The sequence below is a fragment of the Cyprinodon tularosa genome, unplaced genomic scaffold (genome assembly GCF_016077235.1).
Source record: "Cyprinodon tularosa strain WSP-4 unplaced genomic scaffold, ASM1607723v1 ctg546, whole genome shotgun sequence".
NCBI classification, from domain to species: domain Eukaryota; kingdom Metazoa; phylum Chordata; class Actinopteri; order Cyprinodontiformes; family Cyprinodontidae; genus Cyprinodon; species Cyprinodon tularosa.
Window position 1 is genome coordinate 155,038 of NW_024039281.1, and position 21,034 is coordinate 176,071.

The following is a 21,034-nucleotide window of genomic DNA, read 5'->3' on the forward strand; positions in this document are numbered from 1 at the left end:
TTCATACCTAAAAAATGAAAAATGGATTTCAGTCGACTTCAGTGCAGCACGTAGTTGAAACACACCGGCCACTCGAAGCGGTCCTTCAGCTCCAAGGCTGGTCTGAGAACCCCGGCAGACGAGGGCAGGGAGCCAGCAGGTGCGGAGGGACCCAATGTAAATTTCGGGGCGTGACAAAAATACAGACCAGAACCAAATAATGCAACATCCCCAAGTTTATGTCAGCTTGGGGCTTTGTTTGGATTTGCCCATTTTATGGTGGAAGTTTAGAATTGTGAGATTTGCAGAAAAAGGATGTGTTGATGGGGTTTGAACTTCTCTGCACCCACTGAATTATCGTTATTCATCTATGACAATGGAAACTCGGTTTTAATTTCTAAGACCCTTTAATATTTTCTTCACATTTTAAAAACCTGTCTTATTTTTTTTCTTTAATCATTATGTAAACTTTCTGAAGTCACCAACGTAGTTTTATCTCTTAGTAAAATTGACAGATCTTTTTGACTGGTTTGCTGTTTCTTCCTCCTTTCTTTCCCTGATCCAAGCTGAATTAGCTCCAGTGCAGTTTCACTCCTCACTTTATTCCCCTGTGTAAACCAACCAGCTCAAAGTGTGGGGAGCTCAGCATGGCTCCTGTTGTTGCTATGAAACTACCCATCACGTTGCTTTGTTGCATTTTGCCACATCTAAAAACTCACTCATGGCAGCTGACAAAGAAGACGTGTTAGGCTTAAAAGTGTGACTTTCCTGTTGATAATGAGGACAGAAGGCAGTTTGTAGCGTGGAAAGAGGCTGCCTGAAAAAACTTTGAGCTTGTAATTGATGTATAGCCTTTAGAGGTGTTATTCTCATCCGAGACATGTTTTATTATGTTTTTTATTTGGGTATTAATTTTTAGTTTTAATAACAGCCAAGTTAATCCTTCAGGATGATGTCAAATCTCATTATTCTTATAAAACTACCGTTTTTCGTTAACATAAGTAGATCTTTCTAAGCCTGAAGCAGCTGCATGCTTTGTGGGCCCTCTGATTTAAAAAGTTACCTGAAAATAACAGGGACAGTAATATGGCTGCCAAATGGCATTGTCAGTTCAGTTTTTAATAAAACATTTAAATCAGGAAATTGTCTTTATATCAAACTGAATGATTCTACTTAAAAAAAAAACACTTTAGATTTTAAAATGGAAAAATTTTATTTTTTTAATATATTTTTGTATTTAAAAATTCAATGTAACATGGATGCATAAAAACCTAATTTTTTTCAGTGTTAAATTCTGTTTAAAGTAACAGATTATAATCATAAATGTCTCCGGACCTTTACTGGTAGTTGATTTTCTTTATTCTGACCCCGCTGATTTTTAATTGGGTACCCCGGCATTAGACATTCAGACACTCATCTAAAGTTGCCTAATCACTATATAGTGCCCTTTATAGTGGTTAAGGGAGAAATTCAGACACAGCCTCGGTCTTTAGGGTCATGCCAACCAACAAAACAGACTTTGCTCAGTTTTTTCTGAAGATTTTCTACCCATTCCAGGAGTCTTTCTCAGTGATGTCAGCTTGTTTCTAGACTATGTATGAAAATATAACTCATCTAAGGACGCCGGCCGACAGAGGGGGACAAACGGGTCAATTGTCCCAGGGCCAGGACAGAGGGGGGCCCCAAAATTGACTCTCTGACCATTAAAAATATAGGCAGAAGTAATTTTTCAAAAAATATTTGTGTGAAAAATATTTTATTTGCAGGTGTAGAGGGAGGGCCCAAAAAAACTGTGATGTCCCGGGTCCTAGCAAAGCTGTCAGCTGGCCTGCATCTATGATAGGAGAAGCCTGAGGGAGGGAGGGACCTGGCAAAGACAAGCAGAAGCTTTGAAATGATCACAAAAGAGAAACGAAAAACTATTATAGACTTTGGGCTCTAGCAATGATTAAAAAAAGACAATTAAAACCTTTGGAGAAACAGAAAGATGAGTTTGAGAATGAATCAACTGGCAGATCAAGGCTGTTTGATAAATAAATATCTCGTTACCATTTAGCTAAATAAATCCATATCCCAATAATAGACATGACTAAAGCCAAGAGCTCCAGCAAATGAAAAATATTGACACCTCCTAACTAGTTTATTAGGTCCATTGTGGTAGATAACAGTGTGTTGGATCCCATTTGAACTGCCCTTATTCTCCATGGATTAGATTCAAACTGACATAACGCCATCACAGGGTAGCTGCAAATGTCAGCTGCACCTGAAAGGTGCTCTATGACTTGAGCTTTGTGACATTTGGCATTAAAATCTTTAGCCAGACAAGGCTGGACAGGTTCAGCAACAGTATCCAGGTTTAAACAATGATCAGTTACTAAGAGGGGAATATTGTGCCAGAAACGTTTGAAACATGGCAGCATGGATCTTTTTTTAAAACTAGATTCAGTTGCAGCTGAAATGGAAACCAATGTTTTTTTTTGCACCCATTATTGTCTGATTTGGTTTCCTGTTCTGAACGACAGATGTGGCAAATAGTTTGGTCTTCTGTTCAAAACAACATCTTTTTTTGTACAGAGAAGATTTCCTACAGATAAGTTGATATCTGGGTGTGTTTCTATTTTCTAACATCTTAAACTGATCTGTGAATTTTCTCTGACGTCAACAAGGTGTTTGACATGGTACACCTGACACTGACAGACTGCAGATCCACAGTTATACTAACACCAGTGTGCCTGGCAACAACAGCCATGCCAAGTTCGAGGTCACTTAAATGTTTTTTCTTCTCCACTCTGAAGCTCACGTTGAACTTTTCACCATGTCTGGATGCCTAAAAGCATCAAGGCTGGGGGTTAAAATCTTCTTCTGTAAAGCAGAGATGTGGAAAAAAATGGATTCTGACTTTATGAACAAAAGTCATAACCCAAAGATCTTCCTCGCTGAGAAACACAAAAGTCAGAACCCAGAACCAGGTGCACACATGCACCAAATCCTGCACCTTGTGCACAAAGAGGAAAAATGTACAGGTGCTGGTCATAAAATTAGAATATCATGAAAAAGTAGATTGATTTCAGTAATTCCATTTAAAAAGTGAAACTTGTATATTATATTCATACATTACATACAAACTCATATATTTCAGATGTTTATTTTGTTTAATTTTGATGATTACAAATGACAACAAATGAAAATCTCAAATTCATCATATCAGAAAATTAGAATATTACTGAAGACCAATAAAAACAAAGGATTTATAGAAATGTTGGCCAACTGAAAAGTATGAACATGAAAAGTATGAGCATGTACAGCACTCAGTATTTAGTTGGGCCTCCTTTGGCCTGTATTACTGCAGCAATGCGGCGTGGCATGGAGTCGATCAGTCTGTGGCACTGCTCAGGTGTTATGATAGCCCAGGTTGCTCTAATAGTGGCTTTTAGCTCTTCTGAATTGTTGGGTCTGGTGTATTGCATCTTCTTCTTCACAATACCCCATAGATTTTCTATGGGGTTAAGGTCAGGAGAGTTTGCTGGCCAATTAAGAACAGGGATACCATGGTCCTTCAACCAGGTACTGGTAGCTTTGGCACTGTGTGCAGGTGCCAAGTCCTGTTGGAAAATGAAATCTGCATCTCCAAAAAGTTGGTCAGCTGCAGGAAGCATGAAGTGCTCTAAAACTTCCTGGTATGTGGCTGCGTTGACCCTGGACCTCAGAAAACACAATGGACCAACACCAGCAGATGACATGGCACCCCAAACCATCACTGACTGTGGAAACTTTACACTGGACTTCAAGCAACGTGGATGAAGTGCCTCTCTTCTTTTCCTCCAGACTCTGGGACCTTGATTTCCAAAGGAAATGCAAAATTTACTTTCATCAGAGAACATGACTTTGGACCACTCACCAGCAGTCCAGTCCTGTTTCTCTTTAGCCCAGGCAAGACGCTTCTGACGCTGTCTGTGGTTCAAGAGTGGCTTGACACAAGGAATGCGACAGCAGAAACCCATGTCTTTCATACGTCTGTGTGTGGTGGTTCTTGAAGCACTCACTCCAGCTGCAGTCCACTCTTTGTGAATCTCCCCCACATTTTTGAAGGGGTTTTGTTTCACAATCCTCTCCAGGGTGCGGTTATCTCTCTTGCTTGTACACTTTTTTCGACCACATCTTTTCCTTCCCTTCGCCTCTCTATTAATGTGCTTGGACACTGAGCTCTGTGAACAGCCAGCCTCTTTAGCGATGACCTTTTGTGTCTTGCCCTCCTTGTGCAAGGTGTCGATGGTCGTCTTTTGGACAACTGTCAAGTCAGCAGTCTTCCCCATGATTGTGTAGCCTATAGAACTAGACTGAAAGACCATTTAAAGGCTTTTGCAGGTGGTTTGAGTTAATTAGCTGATTAGAGTGTGGCACCAGGGGCCATCAATTTTGAACCTTTTCACAATATTCTAATTTTCTGATATGATGAATTTGAGATTTTCATTTGTTGTCATTTGTAATCATCAAAATTAAACAAAATAAACATCTGAAATATATGAGTTTGTATGTAATGTATGAATATAATATACAAGTTTCACTTTTTAAATGGAATTACTGAAATCAATCTACTTTTTCATGATATTCTAATTTTATGACCAGCACCTGTAGAAGTCACAGTACCAGGCTGAAATATTAAAAAGATAAATAAATTATTAAAAAAAACTGAACTTGCACATTTCCATCCACTTAAACTCACGGACAGCCCTCAGACAATGGGTGGGGGAAAAATATATTGTTTTATCAAAGAGAAAAGTGAAACTGAACCACTTAAAATCATCAATCAGTTATATTTCAAGGTTGGAGCTGGAAGGTGAACAAAAACAGCTGATCATACCCTCCCTTTGTAAGAAAACCATAGGGCAAATGATGTTAAACTTAACTGTGGTCTATTAAATCAAAGACTAAAAGAGAGGACGGATGGAGTAGAAGAGATAGCTGGGCAGAAAAAAGAGGTGGAATCAGAATGCTGGGCTATAGGATGTACCAATGTGTGCAGCTGTTGAAGAACCAGTGGTCTCTGCAGCACAAAGTGTCTAACCTTGAGGGACATCTGGATATACAATGTGTCCTGAAAGACAGCGTAAATCTGCAGGGCACCACTGTGAAGGTGTTTGACCAAAACCTCATAAACAAGCTGGATCAAGTGCATTAAGACCTAATCCATCTACAGCTGCTCTACCTGTTAGATCACAGTCTGTTTCTTCTAGTTCTGCAATACGGAAGAGCTTCTCTATGCTATTAGGAAAAAGAAGATGTGCATGAAAACTATTTATTTCTATTAAGTTTATATGCTGGACATTGCAGAAAAGGAGAATGGACATTAAGCAGTGAAGGAAACTCTGAGGGAAAACCAGATCTGGATTTTTAGAACTCCATAGGAGAAGTCTCTACTGATGTGTTTTGGTCTTTCCCCATCATCAAAGTTCCTTTGGACTTATGCCTAATGGTCTGAGAAAAACTGATACGAATGCCGTTTGATTACTGTTAGCTGCAAGGAAAAAGGCCGTCACAAAAGTGCTGGCAAGAGAAAACCCGACTGCAGATGCTTTTAACTGATTTTCAGAGCAGTCCCATGTGCAAGAGCTAAAGACGTATTAAATCTGGCTCCAAAAACAAATTGGGAGAAAAATGTTGGAAGAATGGTGTATTTATGGGGCTAATGGGAAAAAATTTATAGAACATCTGTGTTAATTTTGTTTTTTTAATGCACAGATCACCCTACATGTTACTTTCCTTTGTTCTGCCTTCATCTTCTGTTTGGTATAAGAATTTGAAAAATTATTGATAAATAAAGAGAGTTAGAAGAAATATAAAAAATAAAGAAATCTCTGAGGGGGACTAGAAGGCTGGTGTCTAAGAAGACAGTTAGAGGCCAGTGACTTAACGCTGATTTATGCTCAGAAACCAGGTCGTCTGCGTGTGTCTCGATGAACCCAATGTGCCTCCGCCCCTTCCATAGACACTCTGCTGCACCTCACCAAAATTGTAGGTGACCGCAGACAGGAGGCCTCTGGTTGGTCAAATCTACATCCGCTCTACACTCTAAATATTTCCTTTTTGGTACCTTACCTGCTTGTCTTGTTTCTATGCCCGCCATTGTGGAAAACGATGCGTAAAGTTGGACCAGGCTCAAAATTGCCCCCACTTTCTCACCGCCTCGGCCGTATCTAGACCCACAGCTAGTTCCTGATTGTCCCTCGTTGTGGCATGGAATAACATAGCGTCGACTACGCTTCAATATTGGGCATAAATCATAAATATCTATGACAAGCTGACTGCAACACACTGCTGCAGGAGGATAACCAGGCCTTTACACTTAGTATTCCCATTTCCTGGTTTGATGAGGAGCCCCCACTTTTTGGTCAGACCCCTAACAAACAGGGATAAAGAAGAGTGGAAGGTTATGTAAGAAAAAAAACAAAAAAAACAATGCAAACTGAAGAGTTGTTTGCAATTTTTACAGTTAAGTTTAAAACAATTGAGAGTCACTGAGAGCTTTTAGACGACGGCGCACCGATTGGACATAAAATCCAACAAAGTCTCTTTGGGTTTTTTGCCATCTAAAGGCTAGTTTCTGTAAACAGTGAGTTATACTGACTTTTTTTGTGAATCTCTTTTATTTTTGTATAAAATACATAAAAAAATGTTCAATGCGAATTTATTAACAACACTTATTTTTAGAATTACGCAACATAAAAGCTGGAATTGTGACATCGTGTGAACAAACCAACTCCCTTCTTCAATCAATCTGACAAACCTATAAAATCTTTAGTTCTCCTTTATTACCAGTAGCTCCCTTATTAACAAAGCATCTTTTCTTTAGCAATGAATCAGCTTTGTTCGTTCCACTAAAAAAGCTGCCTCGAAGGCTTTTATTGGTGTCAACATAATAAAAAAGATCAAAACAGAAGCAGAAACAGCATCAGCTGACCCAGTCTGGGTTCTGCCCCCTCTTTTCTTTATATTAGTTGTTTTGTGCAAAACTTCAGACTAATGCAATAAGTGTGCAGATGGGAGTCAGTTAAAAAGAGAACACATATCTTTAGAGCAAGCAGTTGAAGGTCAGCAATGTCTGGTTTAATGTAAAATCATTGTTAGAGTTTCTCTTTAAAATATTGTTCGTTTTCTGAGGTCCAAACCTAAAACAACCTGATAAGTACATTTTAGTTTTAAATAGCGATACTTGAAAAGTATTCACACCCCTTGTATTTTTTTATCCTAAAACAAGAAAGTTTGATAGGGTGTTTCAAATTAGGTTTGATGTCATCTGATTTCTTTAACCACCTGCTCTGTTTCTGGCCTTAGAGGTTCATTGGAGAACATTAAAGAACAAACAGCATCATGAAGACCAAGGAACTTAGCAAAAGTTTCACGGTAGACCTCTTCGAAAAATACAAATTTTTGATTTTCATAGCAGACTGGAGGATTTCCCATTCTTTCGAACATGACAAACTAGAAATTCACAATCATTTTGTTCTCAGGCAATGCTTATGCCTTCCCCAAAGGTCCTCAAATTATAACCATCTAGATGACAAAAAAACCCTCATATTCTTTGGTCACTAGGGTACAGAATTTTGCTATAACTTAAAAAAAATAGACTTACAAAGTTGGCATTAATTTCAATTTAAAGCTAATAAAATTATCTAGTAGTCCATGTAAAAATATATACAATTTGTTTTATTTGTATATATTTATACATTACATATTCTTTTTAAATACCCATAAAACGGAAAATTTCATTTTTCTTGATTAAAAATTGTGATTAATTAAAAAAATCATAATGTAGAAGTCAACTCCGATTAAAATACAGTTGTTTTCGTTGTTTATAAATTGTACAAATATATTTGTATTTTTTTTAATCATGTTGTATCCATTAAATTATGGAAATCACAAGTTTTGGGGTACGGTACAAGTGTTTATTATACATTTTGATCCAATAGTTCTGCAAAGATGGTAGTAAAAGCAGATGAACGCTAATACAATTTCCTATTTATTTATGTAAAATATATATAATTTGTATAATTATAACATATTTTAAATGATTGTGATTTTCGACTTAAATATGTTGAGCTGCTATGAAAATGAAAAAAAGTTATTTTTTTAAGAGGTCTAGTGTGTAGGGGAAAGTTACATAGAGGTTTAAAGCAGGACTAGCTGCTCAAACAATATCAGAAGCTGCCAGATCAAACCATCATCTGAACATAGAGGGAGGATGGACAAACTGCAGGCCCACGTATGGATATGTGCCTAAACTCACAGGAGGGGGGATCATTCTAGATCTATCCTATAAAGTGGGACAAGGTTAGGAAATCATGTTAGTCATGGTCAAATGTTGACCCAGTGGTGTGAAACATAAATGCATTCTAAACATCTCAGATCTTGATTTGCAAAACAAATGAAAACAAATGTTTATTATTTTCCCCTTGCATGACTTTGTTTGGGTCAGATGATTTCCACCGAGCTGTAACTGAGCCTGTGCCATTTCTCTAACCGCCTTCTGCCTCCTTGGTTTCTGCTCCAGGTTTGGTGCGGGTGTCCTTAGCAGACATGGACAGAGAAACCAGGGAGAACTACACCATAGTCATCCAGGCCAAAGACATGGGGGGACAGCTGGGGGGGCTCGCAGGCACCACTACTGTCAACATCACGCTGAGCGACGTCAACGACAACCCGCCAGTGTTTGACCAAAGTAAGCATGTGTTTATCTAGCATCTTCGCCAACGAGCCGTGCACTTTGTTACCACTCCTGATGCTCGCAACAGTTCATTGACGGTAAACAAATAGCTGCAAACACAGTCTGCAGCTTTTAATGCTTGATGTTTCTGCACTGCAACAAATGGGAAACTACTCTGTGCCTTTAAAATCCCAAAGTCTGACGTCCAGACCAGTGAGATCAAACTAAGACTGTATCATAAACATGTAAAATAAAACCAATCTATACTGGCAGACCATCAAAATAAAACAAGCAAACCAACAAATCAGATTACAAGCAAAAACAAATAAATCATTTAACTTGATAGAAATGGTTAGAAGTTTGCAAAACCCATTTATTAATTGAAAAAAATTAACTTTTTGCATGAAAGTACTGCAGGTTTATGAATAATCATTGCTTGATTCAGTTGTTAAGGAACAACTAGTTTGAGACACTTAAATAAAATTAGCCAATTTACCCTGAAGTCCAGAGAATAAAACACATACCACATTTTTTGGTTATCCGTCGCACACTTCTGAAGCTCATGACCCATCATCAATGATCGATTTCTGTCCTTATTTGAAGACAATTTAAGGTGGTGAATAACACCTGGGGGTGTTATTCACCACCTCTGGAACAAGAAATTCTCCTCTAAACCACAAGGTGGCAGCAGTGATACCTTCAGGTAAAATATCCAACTATGACATTTAATATATTTTTTATGAATTTGCTTTTAGAGTTTAATGGGGGAAGTTTGTCTGTGCAATCAACTAGAAGTCTTTTATGTAATTAAAGATAAAGAACAAGTGCTCAACAAATTTAATGACTATATTAGAAGAGAAGAATAAATTAATTTAAATGGAACAAATATATCAATATGTGTGTAGCCTTGTTAGCAAGACCCTCATAAAAATCTGGCCTGGCTTCAGGGATCTATTTGGAAAATATAGATGTTGTTTGCATCCATTTTCCTGTTGATTTATTGCACATTAGTCCCTGCCTTGCCAAACCTAAGAACATTTTCTGTAACCAACATTAATTGAATGGATCTGCATCATTAAGGGAAATGAGATCAGTACCCTGTGTTATCAGCGTCGCTGTGGATCTGGATGCAAAGTCTTCCGAAACGTGCTTCATCTAACGAATGAAAAAAGTGGGATCTAAAATAGAAATATTAGATCTATAATCTTAGTTTTTTTTTCTTTGGTTTCCAGCAATGTCCTCAGCCCCTCAGTCCAGTTCAATCACTCAAAGTATCCCATCAGCTCCATGTTGTTTACCTCGTGGTACCTTACCCCTCTCATGTTCTTCCTCTCAACCAACACTTATTTTCCTCATCACTGTCCTGAGGTTAGGAGGTTACTGTGGTCATCTTCACTTGGCGAAGGGAAGATAAAACTCAGCGCCCACCTCTACCTCCATCCTCCCTAACCAATTAGCTCAGACCGACTAGTGCTGCTGTTTAAGGGAAGTTTGATCAGCTGTAAAACCCCTGTGTTGAGTTGGCATACCGCAATAAATTGTGAGGAACACCACAAATTGGGCAACTGTCACCTTTTCTTTGAGGTTAAATGGAAGATAAAATTCAAGCTGGCCCATGAGGCAGCATATCACCAGCAGGAGTTTATGGAGCCATTTATTCTAGCCTGTCTGATAAGTGGCTCCCAGTCAAAGATCAGTTCCGATACAGGGAAGGAGTTTGGCTCCCCCTAGAGGACATATATGTGAAGTGTAGTGTGGCTGATTTATGTGTGCAGGGCTCTATCAGATGAGTGTGCCTGAGTCAGCCCCTGTCGGCTCAGTGGTGGGTCGGATCTGGGCCAAGGACCGGGACGTTGGGGTCAACGCTGAGATGAAATACAGCATCATTGACGGAGATGGGAGGGACACCTTTGACATCAGCACAGACTCCACCAACCTCTTTGGCATCATCACGGTGAAAAAGGTAAACGGTTCAATGTTAATCGAAGTAATGGATTTACTGTGAAAAGAATAAAATGCTTAGGTTGTTTTTACCTTCTTTCCTATCTGAATGACTTGCTTTTCCTTAAGTTTGTATTATTTCTTTCATTTCTCATATTTACAGCATTTTAATCATTATTTTAATTATATATTTTTTCTTTGCTACATTTTTTACTTAGAGAACGTTCATTAAATATAAATGAAAATGCTGTTAACATTCTCAAGGAAAGAAAAATATATATATTTTGCATAAGTATATACAAAATCTCTCTTTTAATTCTCTTTTTATTTTACTATAAATTTGTATATATTTATTAATAAAGAACAATGTAGTGATACTGTTGTGCTTGAAAGTTTACATTCCTATTAGAAATGATAAATTCACACAAGGAATTCAAATAACACAAAACAGAAAAGGCAATAATAAATAACAATTTTCTGAATGATATTTTAATAAAATAAAATATTGATTTTGAAGTTTTTGTTTAATAAAACAAATTCTAAAAAAAAACAAATGGTGTCTGTTGAATGAAAGCAGCTTGCTGATGAACATTTAACCAGCATACCTGTGCACAGGTGCAGGAATCTGACTGAATATTTACTGAACGGAAACATCAGATTTCAAATTATTGATCAACAAAATTGTAGTTCAGCTGCTCTGTCAGGCTTGTTTATTTGTTTTATCAATTAATATATACATATGTATGTATTAGGGTTGTCACGATGCTAAATTTTTCAACTCGATACCGATACTCGATACCATTTTCGATACCACAAGGATAAAATTTCCAAATTTCAACAGAAATATTTTGATTAATAATTAAAATACAATAAATAAATAAATACAATAAACAATAAGAACAACATTTTGAGGTTGTATGCTGTGCACCGTATTTAGCAAGCTTGAAAAAAAAAAATTTCAAAATTAAAATGAAGTGTTCCTTCCTTGGCTATGCTTTACACACATAACAATGACACTAGCCAAACCGGTTAAGAAACAAAAATAATTCTCAGCAGCTGCACCTGTTACAAAAAAAAAGTCTGAAACTGAAAAGTGCACAGAATTATTCAATCACACAGTGTTCTGAAAGTGCATTTTCCTCTATTCTGCACTTTAGATTAATGACTGCTTAGGTGCCACTGGTGGTGGCACTGTATCGATACTTTTGAAAATGAGTATTGTATCCGGATACAACGTTTCAGTATCGATACTTTTTGGAGTATCGATACTTTTGACAACCCTAGTATGCCAAGTATATCAATTGATTTTACTGGTCTTTAATGGAAGGGTATGTAAACTTTAGAGCACAACTGCATATGTATCATTAAATGGTTAAGACTGATAAAACATTAAGGAATGAATTGTTAGACTTAAGTGTAAATGCAAAATGGATTCACAAATAAGACTCTAAATGAAGACCTAAATTTACATTTCAAATTCAAAATATATATTTTGAAAAGTAAACACGTACTTAATAAAAGTGTTTTTAATAATTGGCCCACTTAATCATGTATTTAGTACATGGGTGGTTCTAGACAGGATCCAATGGGGGGCCAGTACCCCTGTAGATTATGTCCTGGCCCCTATTATGACCCCTGTACTGAAGACATAATACTTAAAGAAGTTCTAATGATGATATGTGCTGGAACAGGCATGCTTAATGATAAATTTGGATCTATTTCATTTGTTTTCTTTAAAAATTATGTTTTACTAATTATTTAAAAACAAGGTGATAGCTTCAGGGGTATAGAGATAGGATCCCAGTTTTCATCTGCTAAATGTTTTTTTTTTTTTTTAAACAAATGAAAAAAATGCTCTAATTCAGATTTTATAGAAAACGGTAATTTTAACTTAAATTAAGTCAAAAAAATATGTAACATTCCTAAATTATGAGTGTATATTGACCTAATATGAAATCTAATTTTAATTAAACCTAATTGAATAGAAATTTCACTTCATGCAGCTCTTATATATTTGAATCCCTGGCCCTGTTTTTTATTTCATACTCTCTGTGCCCCCATGAAAACACGCTGGCCCCCTGGTACATTTGGTCTGGAACCGCCTCTGATATGATAACAGCTGTGACTAATCCAGAATTCAAATTTATTTAGTTTCAAATCTTTTCAACAGAACAAAGCCGACTTTCTTTTCCAAACTTTACGTCTTTATTTCTAAAACACTTTATGGATCTCTCCTCCAGCCATTAAACTTTGAGCACAAGCCGAGCTACACCCTAAAGGTGGAGGGAGCCAACACCCACCTGGACCCCACCTTCCGTCACCGCGGGCCCTTCAAGGACGTCACCATCGTACACGTGAGCGTGGAAGACGTGGACGAACCGCCCCTGTTTGACTCGCCGTCGTACTACATCGAGCTTCCAGAAAACGCTGAGATCGGGACCATGTTGAAGACAGTGTCAGCGCGAGATCCAGATGCTGCCAACAACACAGTGAGGTATGAAGACAGACTGAAAAAATCCTAAACAGCAGATTTTTAGAGTTTATACATGAATAAATAGAGTTAGTCTTAGTTTCCAGACTATATATCATCTTATGTGTCGGATATAAAACAAATCCAGATGTAAATCTCTTTTGTTTGTTGTTTTTGCCACATATTGACTAACTTGATATTTGCCATATACATATAAATAGTAATATTCTAAAAAAAAAAAAAAAAACCTGAGATTTATTTAGATATAAACTTCCTTTTTCAATTTATGTAACAGTTATGAATGGTTTAACCATTCAGAGACCTTGTTATACTAATTGTAATTCAGAACAAACAATATTAAAACTGGCAAATTAAAAGAAATAATATGTAGAGTTTAAGCAAAAGTACCAGATTTCCAGCCTCTCCATCAGTTGTGTTTTTCCTTTGTTGTAGTGAGGAGGGATTACAGGTGCTGGTCATAAAATTAGAATATCATGAAAAAGTAGATTGATTTCAGTAATTCCATTTAAAAAGTGAAACTTGTATATTATATTCATACATTACATACAAACTCATATATTTCAGATGTTTATTTTGTTTAATTTTGATGATTACAAATGACAACAAATGAAAATCTCAAATTCATCATATCAGAAAATTAGAATATTACTGAAGACCAATAAAAACAAAGGATTTATAGAAATGTTGGCCAACTGAAAAGTATGAACATGAAAAGTATGAGCATGTACAGCACTCAGTATTTAGTTGGGCCTCCTTTGGCCTGTATTACTGCAGCAATGCGGCGTGGCATGGAGTCGATCAGTCTGTGGCACTGCTCAGGTGTTATGATAGCCCAGGTTGCTCTAATAGTGGCTTTTAGCTCTTCTGAATTGTTGGGTCTGGTGTATTGCATCTTCTTCTTCACAATACCCCATAGATTTTCTATGGGGTTAAGGTCAGGAGAGTTTGCTGGCCAATTAAGAACAGGGATACCATGGTCCTTCAACCAGGTACTGGTAGCTTTGGCACTGTGTGCAGGTGCCAAGTCCTGTTGGAAAATGAAATCTGCATCTCCAAAAAGTTGGTCAGCTGCAGGAAGCATGAAGTGCTCTAAAACTTCCTGGTATGTGGCTGCGTTGACCCTGGACCTCAGAAAACACAATGGACCAACACCAGCAGATGACATGGCACCCCAAACCATCACTGACTGTGGAAACTTTACACTGGACTTCAAGCAACGTGGATGAAGTGCCTCTCTTCTTTTCCTCCAGACTCTGGGACCTTGATTTCCAAAGGAAATGCAAAATTTACTTTCATCAGAGAACATGACTTTGGACCACTCACCAGCAGTCCAGTCCTGTTTCTCTTTAGCCCAGGCAAGACGCTTCTGACGCTGTCTGTGGTTCAAGAGTGGCTTGACACAAGGAATGCGACAGCAGAAACCCATGTCTTTCATACGTCTGTGTGTGGTGGTTCTTGAAGCACTCACTCCAGCTGCAGTCCACTCTTTGTGAATCTCCCCCACATTTTTGAAGGGGTTTTGTTTCACAATCCTCTCCAGGGTGCGGTTATCTCTCTTGCTTGTACACTTTTTTCGACCACATCTTTTCCTTCCCTTCGCCTCTCTATTAATGTGCTTGGACACTGAGCTCTGTGAACAGCCAGCCTCTTTAGCGATGACCTTTTGTGTCTTGCCCTCCTTGTGCAAGGTGTCGATGGTCGTCTTTTGGACAACTGTCAAGTCAGCAGTCTTCCCCATGATTGTGTAGCCTATAGAACTAAACTGAAAGACCATTTAAAGGCTTTTGCAGGTGGTTTGAGTTAATTAGCTGATTAGAGTGTGGCACCAGGGGCCATCAATTTTGAACCTTTTCACAATATTCTAATTTTCTGATATGATGAATTTGAGATTTTCATTTGTTGTCATTTGTAATCATCAAAATTAAACAAAATAAACATCTGAAATATATGAGTTTGTATGTAATGTATGAATATAATATACAAGTTTCACTTTTTAAATGGAATTACTGAAATCAATCTACTTTTTCATGATATTCTAATTTTATGACCAGCCCCTGTATTCAGAAAAGGTTAAAATTATGTAATGTTACCATTTTACCACCAGAGGGCAGTATTATAAAGGATGTTTAGGGTGATCACCCAATAAAGCCTTTTCCACGCCTCTTATTAGGACATCTAAAGATCAGAACCACTAAACCACTAAAATAAATATGTCTGCAACATTTTGTGTCCTTTATTAAAAGAAAACAGCAGTGGCATTACTCTCCAGAGTACCTAAAGTAATTAAACATAAAATTATATAATTATAATCATATGAAGGCATCGGCAGCATGAGGTCTCAGCTGTCATTTAAAACATAAATAAGCTTCAAAAGTAACAGATGATGCTGTTTGACAAACATTTCATCTGACATCTCTCATTTTATCTCTTTCCTTTTACCTACTTTACTTTTATTACAGAGATAAAAATGTAAAAGGATCACACAGTCTTACAACCAAGGTTTTATTAAAACAAGATCTATCAATATTTAATTTCACTTAAATGTGGTAAAAAAAAAGAAAAAAGAAAAAAAAAAACTTCAAAACAATATTTTCACAAATTTTTTATTTTGAATGGTAGTTTTTATGTTTTGTGCAATAGTAAAATACTTTAGAATATGTATAAGTATTAAGCAAATGCCTTTTTATGCTGGTATATCTGGTATTAATGTCCTAGTTTGACACCCCTGTTTTACTTGTACATACATATTTCATATCATTGAAAAACTTAAAATATAAATCACATATATTATCATATTAAAATTAGTTTTTGATAATTTCTCAATTCCAAACTGATCAATTATTTATTTTCAACAAGAGTTTAGCACACTGCAATCTAAGTGGGTCAGTTTTTCTTAAAATAAAAAAAAATTCCAATACAGGAAGAGGATTTACCTTTGAGGAAGAAAAAACACGCCTTGGTTCTCATTTCCAGTGAATAATATCTAATTATTATATTTCAAGGCCAAAAATACTCGTTCAATTAGTAGATGATCTTATTTAGCTGCTGAAACAAATGGAAAATAAACCTGAATTAAGAAAATTCTGAAGTTGAAGTTTTCTGACCAGCCGAAGATCATGCCTTTTATTAGGGTATCTTCATATCAGTTTGGTAAAAAAAAAAAAACACACAAAAAAAACGAAACAAATCTGAAATCCCAGATCGTTAGCGAGCTGGTTTCAGTATTCGGCTTGAGGCGCAGATAGCAGAAGAGTCTGTGGTTGCAGCAGCAAAAAGAACAACAGATGATAAACAACAACAACAGCAGGTGACCTTCAGTTTCCATTTCACATCTTTATCTCCTTTCCCCGCCTGAAGCACAACTGGCAGATACAGGTGCTGGTCATAAAATTAGAATATCATGAAAAAGTAGATTGATTTCAGTAATTCCATTTAAAAAGTGAAACTTGTATATTATATTCATACATTACATACAAACTCATATATTTCAGATGTTTATTTTGTTTAATTTAATGATTACAAATGACAACAAATGAAAATCTCAAATTCATCATATCAGAAAATTAGAATATTACTGAAGACCAATAAAAACAAAGGATTTATAGAAATGTTGGCCAACTGAAAAGTATGAACATGAAAAGTATGAGCATGTACAGCACTCAGTATTTAGTTGGGCCTCCTTTGGCCTGTATTACTGCAGCAATGCGGCGTGGCATGGAGTCGATCAGTCTGTGGCACTGCTCAGGTGTTATGATAGCCCAGGTTGCTCTAATAGTGGCTTTTAGCTCTTCTGAATTGTTGGGTCTGGTGTATTGCATCTTCTTCTTCACAATACCCCATAGATTTTCTATGGGGTTAAGGTCAGGAGAGTTTGCTGGCCAATTAAGAACAGGGATACCATGGTCCTTCAACCAGGTACTGGTAGCTTTGGCACTGTGTGCAGGTGCCAAGTCCTGTTGGAAAATGAAATCTGCATCTCCAAAAAGTTGGTCAGCTGCAGGAAGCATGAAGTGCTCTAAAACTTCCTGGTATGTGGCTGCGTTGACCCTGGACCTCAGAAAACACAATGGACCAACACCAGCAGATGACATGGCACCCCAAACCATCACTGACTGTGGAAACTTTACACTGGACTTCAAGCAACGTGGATGAAGTGCCTCTCTTCTTTTCCTCCAGACTCTGGGACCTTGATTTCCAAAGGAAATGCAAAATTTACTTTCATCAGAGAACATGACTTTGGACCACTCACCAGCAGTCCAGTCCTGTTTCTCTTTAGCCCAGGCAAGACGCTTCTGACGCTGTCTGTGGTTCAAGAGTGGCTTGACACAAGGAATGCGACAGCAGAAACCCATGTCTTTCATACGTCTGTGTGTGGTGGTTCTTGAAGCACTCACTCCAGCTGCAGTCCACTCTTTGTGAATCTCCCCCACATTTTTGAAGGGGTTTTGTTTCACAATCCTCTCCAGGGTGCGGTTATCTCTCTTGCTTGTACACTTTTTTCGACCACATCTTTTCCTTCCCTTCGCCTCTCTATTAATGTGCTTGGACACTGAGCTCTGTGAACAGCCAGCCTCTTTAGCGATGACCTTTTGTGTCTTGCCCTCCTTATGCAAGGTGTCGATGGTCGTCTTTTGGACAACTGTCAAGTCAGCAGTCTTCCCCATGATTGTGTAGCCTATAGAACTAGACTGAAAGACCATTTAAAGGCTTTTGCAGGTGGTTTGAGTTAATTAGCTGATTAGAGTGTGGCACCAGGGGCCATCAATTTTGAACCTTTTCACAATATTCTAATTTTCTGATATGATGAATTTGAGATTTTCATTTGTTGTCATTTGTAATCATCAAAATTAAACAAAATAAACATCTGAAATATATGAGTTTGTATGTAATGTATGAATATAATATACAAGTTTCACTTTTTAAATGGAATTACTGAAATCAATCTACTTTTTCATGATATTCTAATTTTATGACCAGCACCTGTACATGGAAACCCTGCTGCCCACCCACCACCTTCATCAAGTCACTGGATGAATGATATTAATACAGATCCTCAGGGGGGACCCTCACCAGCAGTGGATGTGCCAGTCATGACTGTCCCCACCTGCTAACAATAAATACAGAAGCTCTGCAACTTAATTGACTCACAAAAAATGTATGGAACATTTATTTATAAATCATTTATTGGTCTGAGACATGCAATGTTTGGTTACCAATCCTATTAAAAGTCTGCATGTCCATATACGCTGCTTCTTTAAGCCTTCTATGCTGCTTTAATGCAGCTTCAAACGTCTCAAGACAAATAAGGAGTGGGAGTATTAATTAAAGCTGAGCGCCCAATCAACACAGCAATAATAAAAGCTTCCCTTATAAAAACAGCAGCCAAATACAATCTAGGCTGAAATATTAGAAATCTTTGTTTCTCATTATAGACACCTCTGGGGGGTCATGGGTGGAATTCAGCAATTAGGTCTCATATATAACTGAGTATCAAACTACTCCTTAAGGCACAGGAGTTCTAGATACCAGATATGGAGGTCTTGCTTCTTGCTGATTAACCAACCAAGTGCATGCACATTACAATCCAGCAAAATCAGCGTAATATGGACATGGCTTTGTGCACATTTGTAATAGAATCCCAGCTATTAACAGGTCAGCAGTGGGAAATGGAAGCACATATTGGTGGAGTCTGTGTCCCACTTATGAGGCGTCTCTGTCTTGCACAGTATTTGTATTGAGATGAGGAAAATATTGCTTTTCCCGCGACGTCGCCATGTTTTTATTTTCTTCATTCATCCCTATAGTTAGTGGACATCTGACCACCTGGGGGTTAAAGTTCAATCTATGAGCTGAAAATGTCTAAGGCTTGATTCATGAAAAATGAATTTAACTTTATTTTCTATAAGAGCAGTGAATTCCTGAAAACATCTGTTATAGATAGTTATAGATATTTTTTTTTGCATAATCTTCTTCCCTTTGAGAATCGCCAATAAATCCCTTTATATTGAGCGTCCCTCTCCTTCCTCTGTGTATCTTCCTTTTGCTGGGCTCTTTCAGAAGGGCTCTTTTTGGAATCGGGCCCACAGTGACAGCAGACGAGCCAAAGCAGCTCTCTGCAGGTTTGTGTCTCCCTGCCGTCTGTTTGGCACAGAGAACAGGTACTCTGATTAAGCCTCCGATGAGGAACGTCTTCTCCTTACCGCGCCTCCAGGAGCTGCCAGTGTGACGCCTTATCTCCCGACCGCACACATGCACGCACGTGCAGAGTCAGATAGGAGTGCGCCGCGGCCCTCAGATAGGATTACGGGCGCACTTTACTTAGAGCTGATGTGATGATACACGTGTGTTATCTTATAGGTACTCCATCGAAAGGACGAGTGACCCTGAAAAATTCTTCTACATTGAAATCACATCCGGGGCGCTGATGACGGTGCGGTCACTGGACCGAGAGGAGGTGGGCTGGCACAACATCACAGTCCTGGCCATGGAGATGAGTGAGTACAAACAACATCTATCATTACAGTTCAAATCTAAGAAACTTTGATCAACTAAACAGCATTAAGATGAAAGCGACACTTAAAACTCCTCATGTCAAGACTCTTTAAAACAGCCCACCCCCCCAGCTAGATGCACCAAGTCACCTTCAGCCTTTAACCATCTGCTTTGTTTGTTAGTCTTTGTTTGCTCGACACACCTTAAAGGAGGCGGTAATGGAATCAACGGCTGATTAGATAACTTCTCTCATGGTGGCTAATTGAAAATCAGGTAGACAAAGAGGGCAGAGGTAGGGAGTAAATGTGCAGCAGAGCGAGGCAGGAGGTAACAAAACAATGACGAGGCACAAATAAAGGAGCTGATTTATTTAGAAAGTCAACTGGAAGAAACTTCGATCATTTACTCTTGTTCACTTATCTGACTATCCTTTCTGTTCAAAAAGCAATAATGATCTGATCTGAGGACCAGAAAAACTAACAGCAACAATTCACCGTATATGAATTATTCCAGGGGTAACTAATTAAATATCAGTGGGGTCCGAATAAAGAAAATCAACAAGCACTAAATGTCCGGAGACATTTTTATATCTATTATTTATTTTACATTATGTTTATTTTAATTTGTTACGTTAAACAGATTTTAACACTGAAATAAAATTTGTTTTTTATGCATCCATGTTATGCATAGACTTTTTTTAATAGAAAATATGATTCACATATATTTTTTTCTTTTCTATTCTTTTTTTTTTTTTTTTTTATCTCTTTTTCTGTCTTAATGTTGGCAGTGGGCTTTATGCTGCCCTGTAAGGCTTTAAACCTGGTTTGAATGGAGACAAAGCCATTCTAAAGCACATATCAAGGAGCTCATTTTGATCCTGCATCCATGTTTATTTTAGATTCTGTTCATGGTGGAGAATCCTGCTTCACAGCAGCAGGTTGAGCCAAACATCCTCTAAATGTTCAGGGTCATCTTTAAGCACCATTTCACTTTTCTTTCACCAGTTCACCACAGTTCTTCCAGCAGATGAACCAACTTAGAGCAGTAATTATACCTGCTTAATTTCTTTAAAAAAGTCTTCTTTAAAGAATCTTGGACTATTCAATTATTAGTAGTTTAGCCCAATATGAATGCATAATTATTTATCAGGCTGGCCCAGTCAAAGTCCAGAATTAAATCTAAAGGCAGTTCTATGGCAAATCTTTAAAACGGCTGTTCAGATCATCTCTATCCAGCCTGACAGCTTAAAGAAACAAAGTCCAAGTTTCAGAGTCCCCTCCTCCTCTGGCAATAAGTGGAAATGACACTAAGTTTTGTGCAGACACATAGGAGAGGAGGAAAACCACGCAGCCTGCTGCTGCAGCTGCACAGCTATAGAAAGTTATTAATATTCTAGTTATTCTTAACATAACATCTTACCTTTGTTGCAA

The 21,034-nt window shown here is 37.7% G+C and overlaps 1 protein-coding gene across 2 annotated transcripts in view; it reads left to right on the forward strand.

The window, feature by feature from the left end:
• LOC119796383 (cadherin-20-like) overlaps window positions 1-21,034 on the forward strand; it is a 151,906-nt gene that overhangs the window by 122,659 nt on the left and 8,213 nt on the right. For both annotated transcript variants that reach the window (XM_038304893.1, XM_038304892.1), the window contains exons 5-8: window positions 8,528-8,695; window positions 10,456-10,643; window positions 12,862-13,115; window positions 19,470-19,606. In XM_038304893.1, the coding sequence (XP_038160821.1) occupies window positions 8,528-8,695; window positions 10,456-10,643; window positions 12,862-13,115; window positions 19,470-19,606 (747 nt within the window). The remainder of the gene's footprint in view (window positions 1-8,527; window positions 8,696-10,455; window positions 10,644-12,861; window positions 13,116-19,469; window positions 19,607-21,034) is intronic.